Source organism: Vidua macroura, chromosome 3 (genome assembly GCF_024509145.1).
Source record: "Vidua macroura isolate BioBank_ID:100142 chromosome 3, ASM2450914v1, whole genome shotgun sequence".
In the NCBI taxonomy this organism is placed as follows: Eukaryota; Metazoa; Chordata; class Aves; order Passeriformes; family Viduidae; genus Vidua; species Vidua macroura.
This window is the reverse complement of record NC_071573.1, coordinates 95,422,572-95,433,439: the sequence shown is the minus strand read 5'-3', so window position 1 is coordinate 95,433,439 and position 10,868 is coordinate 95,422,572. Positions and strand designations below refer to the sequence as shown.

Genomic DNA, 10,868 nt, shown 5'->3' with positions numbered 1-10,868 from the left:
CACCGGCTGTTATAGGCGGCTTGGGACTTGCCTGTTTTGAGGGGGGAAAAAAGGAGCGAAGTATGGAACGCGCCCGGGACAGCGGGAAGGGAGGGACGGGACAGGACGGAACCGGGCAGTACCGGTACCGCCAAGGAGCCGCTGCCGGGAAGGGGAGCGGGCGCTTCGCAATCGCCCCTGCCCCGCCCGCCTCACCTGCGGCAGGTGCGCGGCTCGGCGGGGCCGCCTCGGCGCCGCCCAGTGAGGCTGCGGCGGCAGCGGCGGCAGGAGGAGAGGAAGCGAGGGGGAGCGGGGGCGCCCCGGCCCGGGCAGGAGTGAGTATCCCGCGGGGGCTGGAGTGAGGATCCCGCGGGGGCTGGAGTGAGGATCCCGCGGGGGCTGGAGTGAGGATCCCGCGGGGGCAGGTGGGCTCCTCAGCGGGGCAGTCGCGGCGGGCACGGAGCCGCCCCCGCAGCCCGCGGGCGGAGCGAACGCGCTCAGCGAACGCGCTCGTACACCGCGGGCAGGGCAGCGCTGGCACATCGCAGCCCCTTGTCGCCCGGGGTCGCGGCGTGTGCTGTGTCCTCCACGTAAAAATCTTAGAAGCGTCGAATGCGGCTTTGGCCTCGCCAGGCTGCTGGTGAAATTGAGCACAGGGGCGCTTCGCTTTCCAGGGCAGCTCGAGAGTCTGGTTTTTAGTTTATTTAGTTGTATTTTATATCTATGTATAATATAGATAGGTTATATATGCCTACAATGTATTGTAAGATATATATGTGTGTATATATATATATGCACATATATTTTTATATTTTGTTTATATTTTTAATTATATAATTTTTTTTTAACTTTTGGACGTATTTATTTCTATTTTTTCTGCTGGGCTGTTTTGTATGCTGTATCTCTGTACCTGGCTGGGTTTTGTAACACCAGCTGACGCAGCCCCACCACGGCCGGGTGTGGCCAGGACTGGATTCCGCTGCTGCTTTTTAAAGACCTGCTTGGCTGGTCGTCTGGTCAAAATGCAGCAGTTTGGAGGTTGAATAAAAAATGCCAGAATCTTAATTTTGTGCCAGATCTGTGACTTGCAAATGAAAGCTGAAGAGCTTATATAACATTTGCTGTGGAATGGAGCAAACTGCACACTTCCTTTTATGCAGCTTGCAATGCTATCCTGCATACACAGCTTCTTTTGTAAATACAGTTGTACAACCACTTTTGAAAAATTATCTAGTTATTTGACTTTGCAGTGGAAGTGATTGGTAATCAGCAACGTGGTTTTTGTCCCTGGTGCCTGCAGCATCCTGCTGTTGTCAGGCCAGCTCGCAGGTGTCGGGGTGTGAGGTGGTGGAGCCAGGCGGGGGCAAGGGCTCTCCTTACTTGTCAGAGGAGGCCTTGGTGAAGGAGGCTGAGATGAGTCAGCTGTGGCATTCTCACATGTGGCTCTGCCATACTACATGGCTGAGCAGTGCAGAGTGCCTTCAGTCCTGCTTTCTATCACATGCAGTCCCTTGCGGTGTCGACTTTGGGAGTGGATTTTCCCCCCCACCCCCCGCACACCCATTCCTGTGTTTGTGGGCTGGGGAGGGTGAGGCTCTCTATAGAAGTGAGTGCTTTGAAAGGCCATCCTGGAGTTCCTATAAAACCCAGTGTTTTATAGGTTTGTAGCTGTGTATGTCACATGTGGGCACATGCCTAGCTGTAATTTTGAGACAAAGTCTTTCATGTTTCCCTGTCTTTGGGAGGGGACTGGGGAGGATCCTTAAGTGTTATTCCACAGTCTTAATTGAAGGGATTATCATTGGAACAGGCTGCCCAAGGAGGTGGTGGAGTCACCATCCCTGAAGGTGTTCAAGGAACAACTGGATGTGACACTTATGGCTGTGGTCTAGCTGACACGGTAGTGGTTGGTCAAAGGTTGGACTTGATCTCAGAGGTGTTTTCCAATCTAAATGATTCTGTAATTTTCAGCCCTCAGCAGTGGAAGAGAGACAAATTTTTGCCTTCTTCAGCTAATGGCAACTTCATACCTTTGAAATGGACTATGACATAATTCGCTGTCCATTATGTCATGGTTTCTCACCATTCAGAATTATTCTTTCTGGTGTAATAAGCTCTCAATATTTTGGGGGCTTTTGAAACAGTTATTGTGTTGTTGTAAAAGATCCTCTAATGCAGGGCTGTTATGAAGGATTACCTGTATGACTTAGTGGAGAAGAAACACTCTTGTGAACAAGATAATTTAAGAACTTAGGAAGAACTAGGGTTCTTCTAATTATTGATTAATAAATATCAAATACCTTCACTTTTTAAAGGTTTATTCCTTTTAGCTTGAAGAAATGTTTCTTGTGTGATTAATTGTAGGAATTAATTAGTTGTGGGAATTGGTGACTTCTGAGATTTGATTCATGCACATAGTGAATTGGGACATCTATAAAGTGTGGAAATGAGAGAATCAGAATGATGGTGACAGTTTTCTTGACAGAAGTGTTAAGTATTCATTGGGAAATAAGCAGAGTCTGTATTTTTTTAGGTAATTAATGTTTTTTCATGGTAGTGTAGAGGGCTATTGTGTACTGTACGTCTGGGTTTCATCTTAGATTTTTATTCTCTCTGTACTTCTGGCCTTGGTGAGAAGATAAACAAGATGTTTGTTTAGGATTTTTGTATAAAAACAGCCTTGTTTTAGTTAAAGTTTTCATGTGTAAAGGGTAATAATGTTAATCTGCTTGGGTTGCCTTGAAGTTTATTCTTCATTATTAAAATACAGTTAACAAGTCGAAATTAAGATTCCTTTTGGGATTTTCCCCTTACCCTGCTGTCTCAATTTCACACATCATACCTACTCCTGTATTAAGATGACACAAGACAGGTAGAACTGACTATGTAGCTCTGACTTAGCTTCAGTCATGCTACTTATCTTACTTGTTGGGTAGGACCTCTTTGGTGCCAGTTGTTTACACTTCCAACATATTATAATAAGTGTATATGAAAGACTTGCTAGAAGGGTTTCGAGTGGACAGCATCCTAGGGCATGGGTGTAGGGTGGATAGGTGTGGTGGCATGTTTTGAGCCAAAGCCTGCAATTCTTGTGGTACAAATTCTTGCTAGAGTTCACACATGAGTCTCAGACAACCCCCAGCACAACTCTGCCTTTTGTGCATGTTTTAGAACACAGCACTGTCATCTCTGTATTCTTGAAGATGATGTTTTATGATTCTTTTTGCACAAATGGAGTGATTTCTTCCTCATGCCACTTGTGTTTATTCTTTCTTCTAGTGCAAAGGCTACAACTTGGTTATAGAACTGTGGGCTTGGGATTTTAGTACTCTTGCAATTGCTAAAAGTTATAAGAATTTTTGAAGACTTTTAGCTACAGGTATTCCACTAGTCTGCCTCCTGTGCAGCCAAACAGATGTCTAATGTACTTTTTGGAGCAAATCCTCTGTGCCTCAGGCAGGTATCAACTCTCTTCACACACCACAGTTCCTTAGAAATAAGGAACATTACCTAGTTGAAACATCTTGCATCTACAAGGGAAACACATTTTTCTTTAAAGTACATTTTTCAGCTTTGTCACTCTCATTTTACCCTCATGTATTCCAGCTTTCATCAGAATAGGAGATGAGAGAAAATTCTGCATCTCTAATTAGCATTTTCTCTAAGCTGACTTCAGTACAAAAACTGCTGGGAACCCAACTTGTCAAATGCTTTTGATAAGGCAGGAGAATGTGTTACAGGGCTTTTTTTCCTTAGCTTTTCTCAAGGAAAATTCAGCGTGGGACTGAGGTCTGATACCACATAAAGTTACAAAGTGATCAACTTTGTGTTTGAATTAATTAAGTTCTTTCTTCTCAGTGGAGAAAAGTTATAAAAATTATGCCACAACCAATGGGACATGGGTTTTTTACCTGTTGTAGGATTATTTTAGCATTAACAAAATGAATATTTCATGTGAAAAATATTGAGCTCCCATGGTCTAGAAGTGCATACATAATTGGTTGCAAGATTTGAAAAGGCAGCTTGTAAACACTAGAGCTGACCAAAAATCTTTCATGCTTTTCAACACTTCATGACAATAGTCATACAGCTAACAAGCATTATTACTTTTAATACATTTCATACCGTATAATTTCTATCAGATAGCCTGTGCAAAGCCTAAGCTTATTTTGGATATGTTATTATGGCATTTCAAATGAATTTTGCTTTGCTTTCCAAAAAGTCATCAGCTAACATCTCAATTTGTATCTCTGTAAGCCTGAGTTTACAAAACACCTGTGCTTAGAGGACACCAGCCTCAAAACTTGACCATGAAGTTTACTTTCTCCTTTAAAAAAGTCATAGCCGAAAGCCTTAAACCTATATTCAGTGTTTATCCTCAGCAAGCTTGCTGATGACATGAAGCTGAGCAGTGCCATTGATACAACAGAAGGATGGGATGCCATCGAGAGGGACCTCGACAAGCTGGAGAAGAGGTACCATGAGAACCTCATGAAGTTCAGCAAACCCCAAGTACAAGCTGCTGCACCTGGGTCAAGGCAATCCCAGATACAGGTACAGACTGAGAGAGGAACTCACTGAGAGAAGCACTGCTGAAAAGGACTTGGAGGTTCTGGCAGACAAATGCTGGACATGAGCTGGCAATATGGCAGTGTGCCCCTGCAGCCCAGAAATCCCAACTGCACCTTGGGCTGCATCCAGAGCAGCGTGGGCAGCAGGGCAAGGGATGGGATTCTGTCTCTCTACTCTGCTCTCATGAGAACCCACCTGGAGTGCTGCTTCCAGCTCTGGAATTCTTAGCACTAGGCAAATATGGACCTGTTGGAGCAAATTCAGAGGAGGGCAACAGAGATGGTGAAAGAGATGAAGCACCTCTCCTATAGAGACAGGCTGAGAAAGCTGGGTTTGTTCAGCATGGAGAAGAGACAACTCCAGGGAGAGAGGTGATGCCTAAAAGATGACTTTTTACACACACAGACAGTGACAGAACAAGGGGTAGTAGCAATTTTAAACTAAAAGAGGGAAAATTTACATTAGATGTTAAGAATACATTCTTTACTGTGACGGGGGTGAGGCACTGGGAACAGGATGCCCAGAGGAACTGTGGATGCCTCGTCTGTGGAAGTGTTCATGGCCACATTGGGTGGGACTTTGAGCAGTCTGGTCTAGGAGAAGGTGTCCCTGCCCATTACAGAGGGCTGGAACTGGATGATCTTTCAGATCCCTTCCAACAGAAACCATTCAATGACTCTCTAATAAAGGCTGTGAAGAGTTACTCATCTTAGAGTACTAGCTAATGGTAGACATAGTGCACATGCAAGTTGGGGTGAGACAGCTTGCCTCTCCAGGTTTAGAGTTACAACAGAAGTCTTTTAATTTCCATAACTCATAGTAATATATTTTAAAGACCTCTAAGAACACACACACACACAAAACCCCAAAAAACTCAAACCTACAGACTTCTAGAGATAAGAAAAAAGAAATCTGCTCATCTATCACCATTACTTCATTTCTATCAATGAAAGGCCTTCTGTGCTTGAAATACTTCTTTTTCCAGTAAAGACTGGGGATTCTTTGTATTTTGGGTTAATTTCATATTGTGTATTTGCGTGCCAAAGTCCAAACATAGATGCCTGTGTTACTACTCATTGTCTGACTTCTTAGCTGTCTTGCAGTAAGCCATACAGATGTAATGCAAGTTTATGTAAAGGTTTTCGGAAGTATTAATGGCATTTGTTATTCCTCCCTCCCCACAAATTGCTGTGATTTAAATGTATGAATATATGTAATTGTGGAAATATAATCTTCACAAATTCTATTATAATTTCTTATTATAATGTTCTTCATTAAAAAGTTCTTCAAAATACTGTAAATATCTCAGCTCTCTATATTGATAGCAAGGTCTATGAGATTCTCCTCTTTGAAATATAGACTTGCTGGGCTGTTTTCCTTTTAGAGAAGGTGCTATCTTCTGTTATGTGTCATTTCTTTTGCATATTTGAATTCTTGAAGACTGAATTTAGTTGTAACTTCAGTATGCTCATGAGGTTTTTCCTGGGCACAGGCTGTCGTCAGCAGCTAACTTTAGCAGCTTATTGCAGGTAAAACAAGGAAAAACATGGGTAAGAGTGGGTTTGGGTTCTTTTTTCATTTTCAGCTTTATTTTTAAGCACTTTTTTACTTCCTCTCACCAGAGTGTTTGGGCAGAATATATTTCCATCTGTCTTAGGTAAACCTTAAAATACTTCCAACTCCTTGATTTCTGTATGTGTCAGCTGTAGGTTCTGCAGACCTTTCTGGTCTGTTGTGCTTCTCTCACCACTACCAGTGCCAGTTTAATGCAATGCTATCCAGTAAACAGCTTGTAATCCAGGGTGGGGAAGGAGGAAAGTGTAGTTACATTAATTCACAGTATAAAAAGCATTAGGGTTGCGAAAGCACACATTAGAGTCTTCCAGTGCAGCTCAGCTGACACTCTGCAAGGCCATGTAGTACTTGAACCCTGCTGTAGTACTTGTACCCTGCTGTAGTACTTGTACCCTGTAATTACTCATACTGTCACTGACACATCACTGATTTCTCACACCAGTGTTGTTGACAAGCAGTGAAGTATGGAAGCTGGTAAAACTTCAGGAATCCAAGTGATAAAGATCATGGTAGAAATACATGAGCATAGTGCAGAACTTCACTGTAGAGAGACCCTGTTTTCCTACTTTTCAGCTCTGCTTCCATTGCCTTACACTGATGGATTATCTGTTGTCTCCTGTCCCCCTAGCTGTTCTCAAGGTGTGTATGTCAGAATTGTACAGCCTTGCCCATTGGCTAACCAGTGTGTCAGTAATGCTTTCCCATTCCCTGCCACTGCTTTCATAGACTCCTTGCCTATACCATAAGCAGGATGTTCAAAGTGTACATTCTGAGCCTTTCCTTGTTCATGGTCCTTGGAATCTAGAGGAAACAGTATCTGCTTGTTGGTTCCAAATCAGGAGTAAGGAGCTCAGGCTCTGACAATAGTAGTCTGCTGGATTTCAACTAAAGAGGGTGGTTACTGCCTTTATTTTTTAACATCATTTTCCTGTAGGTTCCTTTTCAGCTTATTCTGCTATTTCCTTGAACTTCACAGATCTTTTCTTGACATTTCATTAACCTGGATTCTTTGCTTTCAATCACTGACTTCAAGTGTTGGAAGTCGTAAATGGAGAGAGACTCACAGAGACATGTTTAGCATAGGCTCTTGCTTGTCATCCACATCTCTGTATTGCATCACATTTTCTTGGGTTGGGCAAAATGCTTATGATGCACATCTGGCATGCTTTTCGAGGAATTCCAAGTACCAGATGAATCCCAAGGCTGGAGCTGGCTACCATAGTATCATGTTGTTACACATTTGTGAAGCCAAAATTGCATTAACCTCTTTAATTGTAGTGCCAAATTGAAATGTCTTGTTTAGGCCCTTTTCCAGTGCTGCACAGTCTTGTTTTTCGGGTTTCTCCTTCCCATTAAAATGTTATTCTTTAATGTTTCTTAACTATGCGAATTTTCATATTCATGAATGTACATAATTTTGAATGTTCTCTGTTCATATAAGCCTTTTAGCACTGATGTTCCTGATGTAACCATGGGTATTTGCAAATCAGCTATGCCTTAATATATCCTTGTGCTGTTTCTGTACTTTTTAGTGAAGTGAAAGCAAAGACGGTATGGGGCTCACAGAGGTATTTGTCATTATTTTTCTTCTTTTTGTAGCCAAAAAAACCCACAAAACTACTTTTCACCAAATACTTCAAAGCTCAAACATACATGGGCAACATATGTGTGAAATCTGCATGCAAGTCTTTGTCTCCCCTTTGTCATCTGCTCTTTGAAAATGTACTTTTGATGTTTGGGTTCTCGTAATGCCACTAGGCTTTATTTCATCTGTTCATATTCAGCATAATTTTGATTGTATCAGAATTAGTTATAGCTTTTAAGTAAAAAGGCTTTATTTATTCTTTAATGCACCTTGCTCAGATAATTTCACCAAATGTTCAGCCAGCAAATTATTACTGTTAGTCAGAATGTAAATTAGAGGCTGACGCACTTGCCTCATCAGCTTACAAATTAAGCAGTTAATCAATTTTGGTGTGATATTCCCCCACGGGGTTTGTGTTGCTGACTCACATATGCTCAATATCTTCCCCTTTCAACAACAAGCAGGAGTGCAAATGAAGCTTGTTCCCAGCTGAGCATTCGCTGGTCACGGCATTCCAAATCCATCAGTCAGTGTATCCTCCTGATAGATATTATTGTCTTATTGCTCCTGGTTGCCTCTTTCCTGAGCAGTGCTTGAATACAAAACAGACAATTAGATATGCATACTTAAAAGCTAATAGTGAAGACAGTGCTACAGGGTTATTACGTATGTTATTGATGGGGTAAATGGAACACGGAAATTCTGCTTATGTCAAAATATTTCATACAGTATTTTTATTAAAAAGCAGATGTGTCTATATGATTTTTTCAATAGACTTGCAATATTAAATTAATTTCTAAGGAACTAATTTTACAAACAAAATCCTAAGGCAAGCTTGAGGGAGAAGAGAATAATTTGATAGATGAACAAAAGCTGAAATAATTTTTGAGGTCACAGACCTCCCACTTACAATTCGGTCTGTTTACAGAGTGATTAAAATAAATAGAAGCAAGAATTTACTCCTCTGCCTTCACTCTAATATTTTATTTCTATTGTATTTTGGGACAGATGCCACCATTGCATCACAGTGCAAATCTCTGTGTCCTTTTTTTTTTAAAGTGAATAGTTTTGAATTATTTGACATATTTGTGCTATTTTTGATTTACTAGGTTTTTTTCACTAAAAAAACAATAATTTTCTTTGCCTTTGGACAAAGTTTTATGAAATTGATTGATCTAAAATTAAATGTAAGAGTCAGGCCTCAGCCATACGATATATACACTATATGTCAAACCATTAAACTTTGCCTTTTTCATGTTGATTGTTGACTCTGTCCTTATATAATCCTGAACTCTATCAACAAAATCCTTAGTGTGGCATAGGCCAAGAGGGAGAGCCAAGCTTCCCCCTTTCCTCAGTGATAAAAATACTGTATTTCTGCTGTGGTCCTAGCATTCACCAAAATGGGAGTCCAGCGAGGCCTTATCAGGCATCATATTATACATAACTGAGGTCAGGGTGGGGATTTGTTTGGGGTTTTTTTTGTTTTTTTTTAAACAGGTCATCAGTTCCTCAAGGCTCCTGTCCTGTAGGCATCCTGCCAGTTCCTTAGTATCTACACAATGTTATGGAAGTAAGTAAAGGAACTCAAAGTGTGCCACTGGGGAAAGAATCATGTGGTTACCACTTTGAGTAACTGTGTTGGTTTGTAGTGTGAAAGTGTTTAATCAGTGTCCTATTCATCCTGCCTGTTGTTAAAACCTCTGCCATTTTTGCTTGCCAATTAATGTCACTTTAATTTTCATACTTGCTACTGTCTAAATTAAAATCTTACTTGCAGCCCTTCTCTACAAGGTGTAGCTTTGAGCTCTTCAGTTCATAGCATGTTCAACCTCTTTCTTTTTTTCTTTCCTGTTTTCCCCTCTCTGTACTTCTTTAGTGCTTTAGAAATATCGCCCATTTCTCAGCTTCTGAAAGGGCACAAGTCTAGCTACATGCAAAGTAACTGGCAGAATGCTGTTGTCATATCCACCTGCTGTGTCTTAGTCCAGAAAAATAATCCTGCATTACTTTAGTCTGTGGCAGGAAGGGAAAAAGCAAAGGATAATGGAGGAGTGAATTCCTGTAACTACCTAAAGAATGCAGAAGAAACAGCTACCCAAGGAAAGCAGAAGAAATAATGATGCAGGGAACAAGCAATGCAGGGAGAAAGTGAAGTTTCTGATGTTGGTTTGAGGATGAGAAATTAAGCTTTCCTGTGCTTGCGGTTGTAGAGTACAGCTAGATGAATGTCTCTCCAGTTTCTCCATTCCCTGGTGATAAAGGTACCCCACACCATGTGGCACAAAAAATAAAACCACCCAAAAAACCAGACAAAACCAAACAAAACAAAAAACCAAAAAGGACAACAGAAACCCACAACAAAACAAAAACACAAAAAAGGGAAAAAAAACAAAAAAAAAACCTTTTAAGGTTGGAGTGGAAATACCTAATTTTTAATTTGCTTAACTAATGCTATTTTTCTGTGCAAAATTTGTATTTTAAAATACAGTTTTTGGAATCATAGTTCAGAAAAGTCATAGAATGGTTTGGGCTGAAAGGAAAAAGGACATCTAATCCAACTCCTCCTGCAATAGGCAGGAACACCTTTGACTAGAGCAGGTTGCTCTGAGCAACCAGTTATGTATTGAGAGGGGAAGGAACAGTGAGGTAGTAACAGTATTATTTTTGCTGACTCCTGAAGTTCAGCTTCGAAGTGTCTTCAATTAAATAGTAGCTCCTGTGTGCACAGTGGCATGCGCACAGTGTTTGCTTGCAACTATCAAATCTTTCTGAAGCAATTCTGAATCTGAAATCTGAAAATGCTTACAAAAACTGTATTGTGATTTTATTTTTTTTCCCCACTCTGTTATTCCTGTTTGCAGACTTTCTGGTCTGAAAACACCTCATCTTTTCAATGGATTTAGCTAAGGGATTTCTCTTCTAATCTGTATGAAATATGAACTTTTTTTTTTTTTTTTTACTTTCTAGTAGTAGGAAGAATAATTGGAGATGTTTTTTCCAAATTCTGAGATTAGCCAAAGAGAAGCAAAGGGGAGGAAGGAATGCATGGGTAAACAAGGAAGAAGAGTTTGAGAAGAGCACAGAAGTTTATTTTATGTCTCTAATCTAGAAGCTGGATAATGCTTGCTTTTGATTAGTAATGTTTTTTAACTCC

General features: G+C 41.0%; 1 protein-coding gene across 5 annotated transcripts in view; it reads left to right on the top strand.

Annotated features, from left to right (window-relative positions):
- Positions 1-6: 6 nt before the first annotated feature.
- Positions 7-10,868, top strand: part of SH3YL1 (SH3 and SYLF domain containing 1) — a 48,972-nt gene continuing 38,110 nt past the window's right edge. Inside the window, exon 1 of one of the 5 annotated variants that reach the window (XM_053973152.1) lies at positions 7-60. Coding sequence is in view for 3 of the 5 variants with exons in the window: in XM_053973155.1 (XP_053829130.1) it covers position 60 (1 nt within the window). In the remaining 2 variants the exon portion in view is untranslated. Of the gene's footprint in view, positions 61-224; positions 315-9,200; positions 9,285-10,868 lie in introns of those variants that run through there. The other 4 variants (XM_053973155.1, XM_053973153.1, XM_053973151.1 and 1 more) reach the window with 4 other exon arrangements.